Here is a 17,348-nt window from a genome sequence, read left to right as displayed (position 1 = left end):
TTTAGGTTTGGTGTAAATCTGTTCAGTAGATTCTGAGAAAATAGCCTTTAAATAAATATATATATCTGAGCCCGCTTACGGTACGCTTACCGTACGCTTACCGTACGCGTACGGTGGCGTGCGCGAGCGCGATTCTGATTGGCTCTTAGATCTTAGTAAACATTCGAATCGGCCGAAACCAGGAAGCGGCGTCCGCCATTTTGTCTCTCGCACTGAGTGTTATTTATCAAACATGATGCCCAAAAACATGTTACGGGGCTGTTTTGACAACTCCCTCCCACATAGTCATGGTGAGGGAGTCCCCCAACATCCCCCAAGAGCAAAAACGGTTTTATTTTTTTTTCGGCAATTTCGCAGAGTACGCTTACCGTACGCTTACCGTACGCGTACGGTAAAAAAATATAAAAAAAAAAAAACACTATCCACACTTACCGCACCCCCTGTGCTTTTGGTGGCCGTAGGCCACCAAATGTACAGTGCTTAATAGATTTGAAAAAAAACTAAATTTTGGCAACATGAAATTATAAAATCGAAATAAAAAAAACACTATCCACATTGACCCCACCCCCTGTGCTTTTGGTGGGCGAAGGCCACCAAATGTACAGGGCTTATTAAATTTGATAAAAACCGTGCACGGAACGAACTGCGTTAAGTGGGCGCGCACGCCTCGAATGGCGTAAAGTAACTTAGCATTTAAAAAACCGTACAAATTCACAGAAAAAACCATAGGTTTCACACACGTTATAGTTAGGAATTAGCATTTAAAAAACCTTGCAAATTCACTGAAAAAACCATAGGTTTCACACATGTTATAGTTAGCGGAAATTTTACTGATAAAAAACCAATGAAATTGCCCCGTTATAGTTAGTGCTGGCAACTATAACTCACGCGACCGCAATCTTCTGCTGATGACATATGTGTCTTTATAAAAAAAGATATTTGTAATATATGTATAGCTAAAAATGTATGGAAGAAGACATGGGCAAATAAGTGTCTAAATACAGTATTAGCATCAGCAGAGGATTGCGGTCGCGTGAGTTATAGTTGCCAGCACTAACTATAACGGGGCAATTTCATTGGTTTTTTATCAGTAAAATTTCCGCTAACTATAACATGTGTGAAACCTATGGTTTTTTCAGTGAATATATATATATATATATATATATATATATATATATATATGGCTGGTGGGAGGAGCAGGTGCTCAGGGGCCCACCTTTGGAACACTGGAATGACAATATACTTTTGTGGGTGCGATTTAGCGACGATGTTTTCGTACTGTGGGAGGGCACGGAAGCATCAATCGAATTGTTTATTAATGAGATAAACTGTAATACACTTAATTTGAGATTCACTGGACAATACAGTAAATCCTGTATAGACTTCTTGGATGTAAGAGTAAAGGCTGCTAATGGCAAACTAGAAACTACTGTTTTTAGGAAGCCCACCTCAGGGAACACGATTTTACATGCTGGGAGTGCTCATCCTGCCCTCTTAATCAGAAATATTCCCTTTGGTGAATTTTATAGAGCTAGGAGAACATGTAGTAACCTTGAAGAATACCTAAAAGTTGAAAAGGAAATGAGCCAAAGATTCCTACAAAGAGGCTGCCCACAGGACATGATAGAGGGGGCAGCCTTAAAAGCAAGGAAACTAGATAGAAAAAAAGTTTTATTTGAACCCTCAAAATCAGAACAGAAGAAGAAGAGGAATTTCACACAAGGACAAGGTGATTGTAGGTTTATTACCACATTCAATAAGAATCACAAAGAAGTCAGAGTTATTTTAAATAAACACTGGCATTTGGTGAAAAATGACTCAATACTAGGTCCAAAAATGAAAAAACGTCCTGAGATTAGTTTTCGTAAATCCAAATCATTAAAGGATCGTATTGTGAGCAGTGAATTCATTGAAAGTAAAAAATTGGGACCACCCACATGGTTGACACGCAAAATGGGTTTTAGGAAGTGTTTTAAATGTAAGGCGTGCCAGCATGGAGTGAATCGGACGCATTTTAAAACATCTTTTAATAAAACTATTAATATTAGAGGTTTTCTAACGTGTAGATCCAGTTTTGTGGTTTATGCTTTACAATGCCCCTGCCAAAAGATGTACATAGGGAGCACCACTTTACCAGTATTCCAATGAGTATTGCAACATAGAAGAGCGATTGTAAACAAAGATAGGACGTATCCAATCGCAAGACACTTTGAAACATTCCATCAGAGTGATCCAATAGGTCTACAATACAGTTGTATTGCAGACATCCCTAAGAAAAAACGAGGAGGGGATCGCGAAAAGGAACTCCGTAAATTAGAAACCTATTACATTTTGGAGTTCGATTGTAAGGAACCACAGGGCTTGAATGTGGATGAAGATCTACACACTTGTCTATATTAAGGAATGTGTCAGTTGCTAAAGAAAATTTGAAAAGTCAAAGTAACTTGAAAAAAAGTTTGGTGAAGAGATTTAAAAAGAGGAAATCCCACTTGAACTAACATTGAAGTAGAAAATGCCGGATATTCATTGAACTATTTGTTTTAAGAGGGAGCTACATAAATTTTATGGTAGTCAGGTAGGAATTGTATATACCTCAAAAAACCTTTTAATCTATTTCTAATGTTAAACAGTACTGTATGATTAAATTAACATCAATGTAGAAATTATTTACACTGATCTATTTGAAGCACTAGCACTTTTGAATAAGGAGTATATGTTTACATTTAATAAGCACTAGCACTTTGTAAACAGATATGTGCACTAGCACTTTATTGAAATTAAGTGTAAATGTTTACATCTAAAAAAGCACAAGCACTTTACGAGATAATTAATAGCACTTGCTATTTATCTTATAAATAGGCGGAAAGATTAAATGTGTTAAGGTTTGTTTTTTGTATATACAAATTTATATGTGATTATTAAGCAATTGCATTTATAAATAATTTAAAGCGATATATGCCAATGAAAACATTGTGTTGGAACAGCTGTTCATAATGCTAATGTAGTAAATGTGTAAGAAGGCACAGAAACGAAAAGACATTCCAAAATGGTGGCAGCTTTTTACCTACCTTTTCACCAGGTTGATGAAAGATTTTAGTAGTCCCTCATTTATGTTGTGTATGTCACATGTTTGTTAAAAAAGAGAAACAAATGGTTTTTCACTATCGTGAACAAGGTGGCGAGAGGCCATCGAAACGCGTTGATGGAAACTTCATCAATAAAGAAAAGCCGAATGAAATAATCCCCTGGGAGTGCAGTGTGGTTGTTGTTGAAGCTGACTTTAACCTTATGCTGAATATATATATATATATATATATATATATATATATATATATATATATATATATATATATATATATATATATATACACACCACACTCCTTCGCTGTCTGCAAAAAGTAGAGCACACACGGGGATCTCAGGTGGAACTGCGCTTTAATGTGAACACTCGGCATGACGCGTTTCATTCTTTCGAACTTCCTCAGATGCCGTGATTAAGTGAACTAGTTGCCGCCCTCAGTTTAAAAACACAATGTTCCCTTGCGATTGGTGGGATGCACTGCGGGCACTGCTGCAGGGAAAGTGCGGCCCGGATTCAACTGTGTGTATCCGTGCATCAGCAGACATTAGGCGTTAGTACTGGCCCCAGTGTACGGTGTCTGCTAGTTCTCCCCGCTTGCCAAAGATCTTCTGGGGCGTGATGTTACGCGGAGAGCAGTTCCTCTGACCCCTCACCTCACCGCTAGCGTCCCGGAACAGGATCAGCAGGAACCCCCTAAGTAAGAGATCTCCTCCTGCGAAGTCGCAGTCCATCAGTGAATGGCAGAATTCTCCTGTTCCAGGTAAGCAGGGGTCCAGCGTATTCAAAAAGTTTTTAAATCACCAACACTTTGCCACATATTCCGCTGGATCACTTGAAAGGTGGGCGCTCACTGGGTGCTAGTGGCTGCACCCAAAACATACACACCACACTCCTTCGCTGTCTGCAAGAAGTAGAGCACACACAGGGATCTCAGGTGGAACTGCGCTTTAATGTGAACACTCGGCATGACGCGTTTCATTCTTTCGAACTTCCTCAGATGCCGTGATTAAGTGAACTAGTTGCCGCCCTCAGTTTAAAAACACAATGTTCCCTTGCGATTGGTGGGATGCACTGCGGGCACTGCTGCAGGGAAAGTGCGGCCCGGATTCAACTGTGTGTATCCGTGCATCAGCAGACATTAGGCGTTAGTACTGGCCCTAGTGGACGGTGTCTGCTGGTTCTCCCCGCTTGCCAAAGATCTTCTGGGGCGTGATGTTACGCGGGCAGCAGTTCCTCTGACCCCTCACCTCACCGCTAGCGTCCCGGAACAGGATCAGCAGGAACCCCCTAAGTAAGAGATCTCCTCCTGCGAAGTCGCAGTCCATCAGTGAATGGCAGAATTCACCTGTTCCAGGTAAGCAGGGGTCCAGCGTATTCAAAAAGTTTTTAAATCACCAACACTTTGCCACATATTCCGCTGGATCACTTGAAAGGTGGGCGCTCACTGGGTGCTAGTGGCTGCACCCAAAACATACACACCACACTCCTTTGCTGTCTGCAAGAAGTAGAGCATATATGTTTGTGTGTGTGTGTGTGTGTTAATGTTAATATTAATTGCATTTGTAAAGCGCTGCTGCTACCCAAAGGTGTCCTGGTGCTAGATATAAATATATATTCCGTGAAAAAAACACAGGTTTCAGGGACATTATAGTTAGACATTAGCATTTAGAAAACCTTAGAAATTCGCAGGAAAAAACAAAGGTTACATTGACTTTATTCATAGTTAGGCTGAAATTTCACTCATACAAAACCATAGAAATTCACGTGTTATAGTTAGCTGAGCTAACTATAAGTCGCACCCCAGCAATGCACTGCTGATGTCACATATTACATCTCTCATGACATGTTCAGTGACATCACTGATGACATCACTGATGACATTTCAAATGACATCACTTTTGGCATCTTCCACATAATCACTGATGTACCCACTCATACCCTAATATAAACTTTCATACACTCACTTTAAAATACAGACAACCATTCTCGAAAAAAACCGACACACCAACACCAGTTAGAACATACCCACTCATATGTGTGGTAAACATCTGTGTGATAAAAATGGATGGTAAAGGCACTGCGTGCTAATTAATGCAATGTAAAGGCTGTTTCCCAGGGTGGCTGCACCTTTGCTTTGAAGTCTTTTCAACTCTTACCCACCTTCATAAAAACAGAAAATGCAAGGTAGCTGCATCTTTGTGAGGAGCGGAACATTTCAGCAAAATCCCGGCCTGGGCTTTGGACCAAGGTGCATATTATCTGATACTCTGATATGAATGTAGCCAAATGCAAGGCATGCTTTTATGCTGATTAGTGCACTTTTTGCAGATTATGGGGAAAACTGTCAATATACTTGTTAGCTTTCAAAGTACTTTATAAACTCATTCATTGTTTGACTTTTTGTGTTTTAGAACAACCTAATAAATGATGTGGAGAACCCAGTATCGAATCTGAACAAGACACTGGTAAAAATCATTAACAATTAATTTGTGTTAGGGATTTTTCGGCATAGTTCATTTTTATTTCTGAAGTGTTTGATTTACAAAATGTTTGAAACGTCGATCTAAAATAAATTAAGCAAATTGTTTCTTTTGAACAGACAAATAAGTCAATTTTCAATATACTGCACATATTCCTATATACCCTTCTGTGGGGATGCTGTGTGTTACCAATCAATATGGTGGAAGGCATTGCCTTAACCCTATGGCGACTGATTGCACCCAATTGTTAGGAATGTTATCTGTATTAGCCCAATGGTAGAGGCTCAGTATACGGGTTTAAGTTAGGCTTAACAACTAGATGCTAGAAAAATGAACATATCTATCAATCAATCAGGATTTGTAGAGTGTGGCTGCTTCACCCATGAGGGTCTTGACGCGCTGTCAGATAGTGCTGCCTGTTCTCCTATTGATTGAGCATTCATGTCATGAGGTCCTAATTGAATTGCTAGAGTGATGGTGAGGCTCTGATATGCAGGGGGAGGTAGTTCCAGGTCTTAGCACCTAGATGGGTGAAGGAGCGGCCTCTGCTGTATGTCTGGCAGATGCGACAGAGCGCAACCAGGGTAAGGAATCTGGATCTGAGTTTCCTAATGAGCTGGTAAATGGTTTTTCGTTGGTTAGGCCTTGCATGAGTGGGTGAGTAGTTTGTACTGGTATCTCTTCTCTTGTACATCCTCTATGATACATTTAATCAATATTGCAAATGAATGACAGAAGAAAAGGTAGAATGTGATTTCATTCTTTCTTAGTGGTGATGCCTGAGTGTATGAGCTATAATTGACTTAACCTTGACTCACCTATAAGCAATGATTTTAAAGGTGGTTGGCAATAAATACCTTTGATCCTCATCATGTGTGCATCTTTTAGACCAGCACTGACCCTGAAAAGTAATTCTAAGCGGACTTACCAGTAACTTGTATATACTTCCATAGGAGTCCATTGTGTGCTTTTCACCAGAAAAGTTTCAGTGTCCCATTTTTGACACTCGCAAATATTCCTCTAAAATCAACCGAACTGCGAATTCCGATTTACTCACCTGTTATCAGGAGAGAACCCAGGGCTGCATATTTTAGCCCCGCACTGACCCTAAAAAGTAATTCTAAGCATACTTACTAGTACCTTGTATTTCCTTCCATAGGAATCCATTGTGTGGTTTTCACCAGAAAAGTTTCTAAGTGTCCATTTTAGAAACTTACAAATAATCAGCTTAACTACGAATTCCAATTTACTCACCTGTTATCAGGAGAGGAGCCAGTGCTGCATCTTTTAGACCAGCACTGACCCTGAAAAGTCATTCTAAGCGTACTTACCAGTAACTTGTATTTCTTTCCATAGGAATCCATTGTGTGGTTTTCACCAGAAAAGTTTCTGTCTCCATTTCTGAAACATACAAATATTCCTCTAAAATCAGCCAAACTACGAATTCCGATTTACTCACCTGTTATCAGGAGAGAACCCAGTGCTGCATCCTTCAGACCAGCACTGACTCTGAAAAGTAATTCTAAGCATACTTACCAGTAACTTGTATTTCTTTCCATAGGAATCCATTGTGTGGTTTTCACCAGAAAAGTTTCTGTCTCCATTTCTGAAACATACAAATATTCCTCTAAAATCAGCCAAACTACGAATTCCAATTTACTCACCTGTTATCAGGAGAGAACCCAGTGCTGCATCTTTTAGACCAGCACTGACCCTGAAAAGTAATTCTAAGCGTACTTACCAGTAACTTGTATTTCCCTCCATAGGAATCCATTGTGTTGTTTTCACCAGAAAAGTTTCTAATTGTCCATTTTGAAACTTACAAATATTCCTCTAAAATCAGTTGAACTATGATTTCCGATTTACTCACCTGTTATCAGGAGAGAACCCAGTGCTGCATCTTTTAGACCAGCACTGACTCTGACAAGTAATTCTAAGCGTACTTACCAATAACTTGTATTTCCTTGCATATGGATCCATTGTGTGGTTTTCACCAGAAAATTGTCTAAGTGTCCATTTTTGAAACTCACAAATATTCCTCTAAGATCAGCCGAACTGCGATTTTCAATTTAGTCACCTGTAATCAGGAGAGAATCCAGTGCTGCACCTTTTAGACCAGCACTGACCCTGAAAAGTAATTCTAAGCGTACTTACCAATAACTTGTATTTCCTTCCATAGGGATCCATTGTGTGGTTTTCACCAGAAAATTGTCTAAGTGTCCATTTTTGAAACTCACCAATATTCCTCTAAGATCAGCCAAACTGCGATTTTCAATTTAGTCACCTGTAATCAGGAGAGAATCCAGTGCTGCACCTTTTAGACCAGCACTGACCCTGAAAAGTAATTCTAAGCATACTTACCAGTAACTTGTATATCCTTCCATAGGAATCCATTGTGTGGTTTTCACCAGAAAAGTTTCTAAGTGTCCATTTTGAAACGTACAAATATTCCTCTAAAATCAGCCAAAACATGAATTCCGATTTACTCACCTGTTATCAGGAGAGAACCCAGGGCTGCATCATTTAGCCCAGCACTGACCCTGAAAAGTAATTCTACGTGTACTTACCAGTAACTTGTATTTCCTTCCATAGGAATCCATTGTGTGGTTTTCACCAGAAAAGTTTCTGAGTCCAATTTTGAAACGTTCAAATATTCCTCCAAAATTAACCGAACTACGAATTCCAATTTACTCACCTGTAATCAGGAGAGAAACCAGTGCTGCATCTTTTAGACCAGCACTGACCCTGAAAAGTAATTTTAAGCGTACTTACCAGTAAATTGTATTTCCGTACATAGGAATCCATTGTGTGGTTTTCACCATAAAAGTTTCTTAGTGTCCATTTTGAAATGTACAAATATTCCTCTAAAATCAGTTGAACTACGAATTCCGATTTACTCACCTGTTATCAGGAGAGAACCCATTGCTGCATCTTTTAGACCAGAACTGACTCTGAAAAGTAATTCTAAGCGTACTTACCAATAGCTTGTATTTCCTTTCATAGGAATCCATTGTGTGGTTTTCACCAGAAAAGTTTGTGTCCAATTTTGAAACATACAAATATTCCTCTAAAATTAGCCGAACTACGAATTCCAATTTACTCACCTGTAATCAGGGGAGAAACCAGTGCTGCATCTTTTAGACCAGCACTGACCCTGAAAAGTAATTTTAAGCGTACTCACCAGTAAAGTGTATTTCCTTCTATAGGAATCCATTGTGTGGTTTTCACCAGAAAAGTTTCTTAGTGTCCATTTTGAAATGTACAAATATTCCTCTAAAATCAGTTGAATTACAAAAAACGATTTACTCACCTGTTATCAGGAGAGAACCCAGTGCTGCATCTTTTAGACCAGAACTGACTCTGAAAAGTAATTCTAAGCATACTTACCAATAACTTGTATTTCCTTCCATAGGGATCCATTGTGTGGTTTTCACCAGAAAATTGTCTAAGTGTCTATTTTTGAAACTCACAAATATTCCTCTAAAATTAGCCGAACTACGAATCCTAATTTACTCACCTGTTATCAGTAGAGAACCCAGTGCTGCATCTTTTAGACCAGCTCTGACCCTGAAAAGTAATTCTAAGCATACTTAGCATTAACTTGTATTTCCTTCCATAGGAATCTATTGTGTGGTTTTCACCAGAAAAGTTTCTAAGTGTCCATTTTTGAAACTCACAAATATTCCTCTAAAATCAACCGAACTACGAATTCCAATTTACTCACCTGTTATCAGGAGAGAACCCAGGGCTGCATATTTTAGCCAAGCACTGACCCTAAAAAGTAATTCTAAGCATACATACCAGCAACTTGTATTTCCTTCCATAGGAATCCATTGTGTGGTTTACACCAGAAAAGTTTCTAGGTGTCCATTTTTGAAACTTACAAATATTCAGCTGAACTACGAATTCCAATTTACTCACCTGGTATCAGGAGAGAACCCAGCGCTGCATCTTTTAGACCAGCACTGACCCTGAAAAGTAATTCTAAGCGTACTTACCAGTAACTTGTATTTCCCTCCATAGGAATCTATTGTGTTGTTTTCACCAGAAAAGTTTCTAAGTGTCCATTTTTGAAACTTACAAATATTCCTCTAAAATCAACCGAACTACGAATTCCGATTTACTCACCTGTTATCAGGAGAGAACCCAGAGCTGCATCTTTTAGACCAGCACTGACCCTGAAAAGTAATTCTAAGCGTACTTACCAGTAACTTGTATTTCCCTCCATAGGAATCTATTGTGTTGTTTTCACCAGAAAAGTTTCTAATTGTCCATTTTGAAACATACAAATGGTCCTCTAAAATCAGACGAACTACAAATTCTGATTTACTCACCTGTAATCAGGAGAGAACCCAGGGCTGCATCATTTAGCCCAGCAGTGACTCTGAAAAGTAATTCTATGCGTACTTACCAGTAACTTGTATTTCCTTCCATAGGAATCCATTGTGTGGTTTTCACCAGAAAAGTTTCGAAGTGTCCATTTTTAAATGTACAAATATTCCTCTAAAATCAGTTGAACTACGAATTCCGATTTACTCACCTGTTATCAGGAGAGAACTCAGGGCTGCATATTTTAGACCAGCTCTGACCCTGAAAAGTAATTCTAAGCATACTTAGCATTAACTTGAATTTCCTTCCATAGGAATCCATTGTGTGGTTTTCACGAGAAAAGTTTCTAAGTGTCCATTTTTGAAACTTACAAATATTCCTCTAAAATCAGCCGAACTACGAATTCCAATTTTCTCACCTGTTATCAGGAGAGAACCCAGTGCTGCATCTTTTAGACCAGCACTGACCCTGAAAAGTAATTCTAAGCGTACTTACCAGTAACTTGTATTTCCTTCCATAGGAATCCATTGTGTGGTTTACACCAGAAAAGTTTCTAAGTGTCCATTTTTGAAACTTACAAATATTCAGCTGAACTACGAATTCCAATTTACTCACCTGGTATCAGGAGAGAACCCAGCGCTGCATCTTTTAGACCAGCACTGACCCTGAAAAGTAATTCTAAGCGTACTTACCAGTAACTTGTATTTCCCTCCATAGGAATCCATTGTGTTGTTTTCACCAGAAAAGTTTCTAATTGTCCATTTTGAAACATACAAATGGTCCTCTAAAATCAGACGAACTACAAACTCTGATTTACTCATTTGTTATCAGGAGAGAACCCAGGGCTGCATCATTTAGCCCAGCAGTGACTCTGAAAAGTAATTCTACGCGTACTTACCAGTAACTTGGTTTTCCTTCCATAGAAATCGATTGTGTGGTTTTCACCAGAAAAGTTTTGTGTCCAGTTTTGAAACGTACAAATATTCCTCTAAAATCTGCCGAACTACGAATTCCGATTTACTCACCTGTTATCAGGAGAGAACCCAGGGCTGCATCTTTTAGCCCAGCACTGACCCTCAAAAGTAATTCTAAGAGTACTTACCAGCAACTTGTATTTCCTTCCATAGGAATCTATTGTGTGGTTTTCACCAGAAAAGTTTCTAAGTGTCCATTTTTGAAACTTACAAATATTCAGCTGAACTACGAATTCCAATTTACTCACCTGTTATCAGGAGAGAACCCAGTGCTGCATCTTTTAGACTAGCACTGACCCTGAAAAGTAATTCTAAGCGTACTTACCAGTAACATGTATTTACTTCCATAGGAGTCCATTGTGTGGTTTTCACCAGAAAAGTTTCAGTGTCCCATTTTGAAACATACAAATATGCCTCTAAAATCAACCGAACTACGAATTCCGATTTACTCACCTGTTATCAGGAGAGAACTCAGGGCTGCATCTTTTAGCCCAGCACTGACGCTGAAAAGTAATTCTAAGCATACTTAGCATTAACTTGAATTTCCTTCCATAGGAATCTATTGTGTGAGTTTCACGAAAAAAGTTTCTAAGTGTCCATTTTTAAAACTTACAAATATTCCTCTAAAATCAACCGAACTACGAATTCCGATTTACTCACCTGTTCTCAGGAGAGAACTCAGGGCTGCATCTTTTAGCCCAGCACTGACGCTGAAAAGTAATTCTAAGCATACTTAGCATTAAATTGAATTTCCTTTCATAGGAATCCATTGTGTGGTTTTCACCAGAAAAGTTTCAATGTCCCATTTTGAAACGTACAAATATTCCTCTAAAATCAACCGAACTACGAATTCCGATTTACTCGCCTGTTATCAGGAGAGAACCCAGGGCTGCATATTTTAGCCCCGCACTGACCCTAAAAAGTAATTCTAAGCATACTTACTAGTACCTTGTATTTCCTTCCATAGGAATCCATTGTGTGGTTTTCACCAGAAAAGTTTCTAAGTGTCCATTTTTGAAACTCACAAATAATCAGCTGAACTACGAATTCCAATTTACTCACCTGTTATCAGGAGAGAACCCAGGGCTGCATATTTTAGCCCCGCACTGACCCTAAAAAGTAATTCTAAGCATACTTACTAGTACCTTGTATTTCTTTCCATAGGAATCCATTGTGTGGTTTTCACCAGAAAAGTTTTTGTGTCCATTTTTGAAACGTACAAATATTCCTCTAAAATCAGCCAAACTACGAATTCCGATTTACTCACCTGTTATCAGGAGAGAACCCAGTGCTGCATCTTTCAGACCAGCACTGACTCTAAAAAGTAATTCTAAGCGTACCTACCAGTAACTTGTATTTCCTTCCATAGGAATCCATTGTGTGGTTTCCACCAGAAAAGTTTCTTAGTGTCCATTTGTAAAACTTACAAATATTCCTCTAAAATCAACCGAACTGCGAATTCCAATTTACTCACCTGTTATCAGGAGAGAACCCAGTGCTGCATCTTTTAGACCAGCACTGACCCTGAAAAGTAATTCTAAGCGTACTTACCAGTAACTTGTATTTCCCTCCATAGGAATCCATTGTGTTGTTTTCACCAGAAAAGTTTCTAATTGTCCATTTTGAAACTTACAAATATTCCTCTAAAATCAGTTGAACTATGATTTCCGATTTACTCACATGTTATCAGGAGAGAACCCAGTGCTGCATCTTTTAGACCAGCAATGACTCTGACAAGTAATTTTAAGCGTACTTACCAATAACTTGTATTTCCTTCCATAGGGATCCATTGTGTGGTTTTCACCAGAAAATTGTCTAAGTGTCCATTTTTGAAACTTACAAATATTCCTCTAAGATCAGCCGAACTGTGATTTTCAATTTAGTCACCTGTAATCAGGAGAGAATCCAGTGCTGCACCTTTTAGACCAGCACTGACCCTGAAAAGTAATTCTAAACCTACTTACCAATAACTTGTATTTCCTTCCATAGGGATCCATTGTGTGGTTTTCACCAGAAAATTGTCTAAGTGTCCATTTTTGAAACTCACAAATATTCCTCTAAGATCAGCCGAACTGCGATTTTCAATTTAGTCACCTGTAATCAGGAGAGAATCCAGTGCTGCACCTTTTAGACCAGCACTGACCCTGAAAAGTAATTCTAAGCATACTTACCAGTAACTTGTATATCCTTCCATAGGAATCCATTGTGTTGTTTTCACCAGAAAAGTTTCTAATTGTCCATTTTGAAACATACAAATGGTCCTCTAAAATCAGACGAACTACAAATTCTGATTTACTCACCTGTAATCAGGAGAGAACCCAGGGCTGCATCATTTAGCCCAGCAGTGACTCTGAAAAGTAATTCTATGCGTACTTACCAGTAACTTGTATTTCCTTCCATAGGAATCCATTGTGTGGTTTTCACCAGAAAAGTTTCGAAGTGTCCATTTTTAAATGTACAAATATTCCTCTAAAATCAGTTGAACTACGAATTCCGATTTACTCACCTGTTATCAGGAGAGAACTCAGGGCTGCATATTTTAGACCAGCTCTGACCCTGAAAAGTAATTCTAAGCATACTTAGCATTAACTTGAATTTCCTTCCATAGGAATCCATTGTGTGGTTTTCACGAGAAAAGTTTCTAAGTGTCCATTTTTGAAACTTACAAATATTCCTCTAAAATCAGCCGAACTACGAATTCCAATTTTCTCACCTGTTATCAGGAGAGAACCCAGTGCTGCATCTTTTAGACCAGCACTGACCCTGAAAAGTAATTCTAAGCGTACTTACCAGTAACTTGTATTTCCTTCCATAGGAATCCATTGTGTGGTTTACACCAGAAAAGTTTCTAAGTGTCCATTTTTGAAACTTACAAATATTCAGCTGAACTACGAATTCCAATTTACTCACCTGGTATCAGGAGAGAACCCAGCGCTGCATCTTTTAGACCAGCACTGACCCTGAAAAGTAATTCTAAGCGTACTTACCAGTAACTTGTATTTCCCTCCATAGGAATCCATTGTGTTGTTTTCACCAGAAAAGTTTCTAATTGTCTATTTTGAAACATACAAATGGTCCTCTAAAATCAGACGAACTACAAACTCTGATTTACTCATTTGTTATCAGGAGAGAACCCAGGGCTGCATCATTTAGCCCAGCAGTGACTCTGAAAAGTAATTCTACGCGTACTTACCAGTAACTTGGTTTTCCTTCCATAGAAATCGATTGTGTGGTTTTCACCAGAAAAGTTTTGTGTCCAGTTTTGAAACGTACAAATATTCCTCTAAAATCTGCCGAACTACGAATTCCGATTTACTCACCTGTTATCAGGAGAGAACCCAGGGCTGCATCTTTTAGCCCAGCACTGACCCTCAAAAGTAATTCTAAGAGTACTTACCAGCAACTTGTATTTCCTTCCATAGGAATCTATTGTGTGGTTTTCACCAGAAAAGTTTCTAAGTGTCCATTTTTGAAACTTACAAATATTCAGCTGAACTACGAATTCCAATTTACTCACCTGTTATCAGGAGAGAACCCAGTGCTGCATCTTTTAGACTAGCACTGACCCTGAAAAGTAATTCTAAGCGTACTTACCAGTAACATGTATTTACTTCCATAGGAGTCCATTGTGTGGTTTTCACCAGAAAAGTTTCAGTGTCCCATTTTGAAACGTACAAATATGCCTCTAAAATCAACCGAACTACGAATTCCGATTTACTCACCTGTTATCAGGAGAGAACTCAGGGCTGCATCTTTTAGCCCAGCACTGACGCTGAAAAGTAATTCTAAGCATACTTAGCATTAACTTGAATTTCCTTCCATAGGAATCTATTGTGTGAGTTTCACGAAAAAAGTTTCTAAGTGTCCATTTTTAAAACTTACAAATATTCCTCTAAAATCAACCGAACTACGAATTCCGATTTACTCACCTGTTCTCAGGAGAGAACTCAGGGCTGCATCTTTTAGCCCAGCACTGACGCTGAAAAGTAATTCTAAGCATACTTAGCATTAAATTGAATTTCCTTTCATAGGAATCCATTGTGTGGTTTTCACCAGAAAAGTTTCAGTGTCCCATTTTGAAACGTACAAATATTCCTCTAAAATCAACCGAACTACGAATTCCGATTTACTCGCCTGTTATCAGGAGAGAACCCAGGGCTGCATATTTTAGCCCCGCACTGACCCTAAAAAGTAATTCTAAGCATACTTACTAGTACCTTGTATTTCCTTCCATAGGAATCCATTGTGTGGTTTTCACCAGAAAAGTTTCTAAGTGTCCATTTTTGAAACTTACAAATAATCAGCTGAACTACGAATTCCAATTTACTCACCTGTTATCAGGAGAGAACCCAGGGCTGCATATTTTAGCCCCGCACTGACCCTAAAAAGTAATTCTAAGCATACTTACTAGTACCTTGTATTTCTTTCCATAGGAATCCATTGTGTGGTTTTCACCAGAAAAGTTTTTGTGTCCATTTTTGAAACGTACAAATATTCCTCTAAAATCAGCCAAACTACGAATTCCGATTTACTCACCTGTTATCAGGAGAGAACCCAGTGCTGCATCTTTCAGACCAGCACTGACTCTAAAAAGTAATTCTAAGCGTACCTACCAGTAACTTGTATTTCCTTCCATAGGAATCCATTGTGTGGTTTCCACCAGAAAAGTTTCTTAGTGTCCATTTGTAAAACTTACAAATATTCCTCTAAAATCAACCGAACTGCGAATTCCAATTTACTCACCTGTTATCAGGAGAGAACCCAGTGCTGCATCTTTTAGACCAGCACTGACCCTGAAAAGTAATTCTAAGCGTACTTACCAGTAACTTGTATTTCCCTCCATAGGAATCCATTGTGTTGTTTTCACCAGAAAAGTTTCTAATTGTCCATTTTGAAACTTACAAATATTCCTCTAAAATCAGTTGAACTATGATTTCCGATTTACTCACATGTTATCAGGAGAGAACCCAGTGCTGCATCTTTTAGACCAGCAATGACTCTGACAAGTAATTTTAAGCGTACTTACCAATAACTTGTATTTCCTTCCATAGGGATCCATTGTGTGGTTTTCACCAGAAAATTGTCTAAGTGTCCATTTTTGAAACTTACAAATATTCCTCTAAGATCAGCCGAACTGTGATTTTCAATTTAGTCACCTGTAATCAGGAGAGAATCCAGTGCTGCACCTTTTAGACCAGCACTGACCCTGAAAAGTAATTCTAAACCTACTTACCAATAACTTGTATTTCCTTCCATAGGGATCCATTGTGTGGTTTTCACCAGAAAATTGTCTAAGTGTCCATTTTTGAAACTCACAAATATTCCTCTAAGATCAGCCGAACTGCGATTTTCAATTTAGTCACCTGTAATCAGGAGAGAATCCAGTGCTGCACCTTTTAGACCAGCACTGACCCTGAAAAGTAATTCTAAGCATACTTACCAGTAACTTGTATATCCTTCCATAGGAATCCATTGTGTGGTTTTCACCAGATAAGTTTCTAAGTGTCCATTTTGAAACGTACAAATATTCCTCTAAAATCAGCTGAAACATGAATTCCGATTTACTCACCTGTTATCAGGAGAGAACCCAGGGCTGCATCATTTAGCCCAGCACTGACCCTGAAAAGTAATTCTACGTGTACTTACCAGTAACTTGTATTTCCTTCCATAGGAATCCATTGTGTGGTTTTCACCAGAAAAGTTTCTGTGTCCAATTTTGAAACGTTCAAATATTCCTCCAAAATTAGCCGAACTACGAATTCCAATTTACTCACCTGTAATCAGGAGAGAAACCAGTGCTGCATCTTTTAGACCAGCACTGACCCTGAGAAGTAATTTTAAGCGTACTTACCAGTAAATTGTATTTCCTTCCATAGGAATCCATTGTGTGGTTTTCACCAGAAAAGTTTCAGTGTCCCATTTTGAAACGTACAAATATTCCTCTAAAATTAGCTGAAGTACGAATTCCAATTTACTCACCTGTTACCAGGAGAGAACCCAGGGCTGCATCTTTTAGCCCAGCACTGACCCTGAAAAGTAATTCTAAGCATACTTAGCATTAACTTGAATATCCTTCCATAGGAATCCATTGTGTGGTTTTCATGAGAAAAGTTTCTAAGTGTCCATTTTTGAAACTCACAATTATTCCTCTAAAATCAACCGAACTACGATTTCCGATTTACTCACCTGTTATCAGGAGAGAACCCAGGGCTGCATATTTTAGCCCCGCACTGACCCTAAAAAGTAATTCTAAGCATACTTACTAGTACCTTGTATTTCCTTCCATAGGAATCCATTGTGTGGTTTTCACCAGAAAAGTTTCTAAGTGTCCATTTTTGAAACTTACAAATAATCAGCTGAACTACGAATTCCAATTTACTCACCTGTTATCAGGAGAGGAGCCAGTGCTGCATCTTTTAGACCAGCACTGACCCTGAAAAGTCATTCTAAGCGTACTTAGCATTATCTTGAATTTCCTTCCAT

At 38.7% G+C, this 17,348-nt stretch overlaps 1 protein-coding gene across 3 annotated transcripts in view; it reads left to right on the top strand.

Moving 5' to 3' along the window:
- Positions 1-17,348, top strand: part of LOC146812909 (uncharacterized) — a 1,154,794-nt gene that overhangs the window by 946,950 nt on the left and 190,496 nt on the right. For all 3 annotated transcript variants that reach the window (XR_014966936.1, XM_085619975.1, XM_085619974.1), the window contains one exon: positions 5,494-5,547. Coding sequence is in view for 2 of the 3 variants with exons in the window: in XM_085619975.1 (XP_085476101.1) it covers positions 5,494-5,547 (54 nt within the window). In the remaining variant the exon portion in view is untranslated. The remainder of the gene's footprint in view (positions 1-5,493; positions 5,548-17,348) is intronic.

This window comes from Triturus cristatus, chromosome 7 (genome assembly GCF_964204655.1).
Source record: "Triturus cristatus chromosome 7, aTriCri1.1, whole genome shotgun sequence".
Lineage (NCBI taxonomy): Eukaryota > Metazoa > Chordata > Amphibia > Caudata > Salamandridae > Triturus > Triturus cristatus.
The sequence above is the reverse complement of the archived record's forward strand: the minus strand, read 5'-3'. Positions and strand labels throughout refer to the sequence as shown.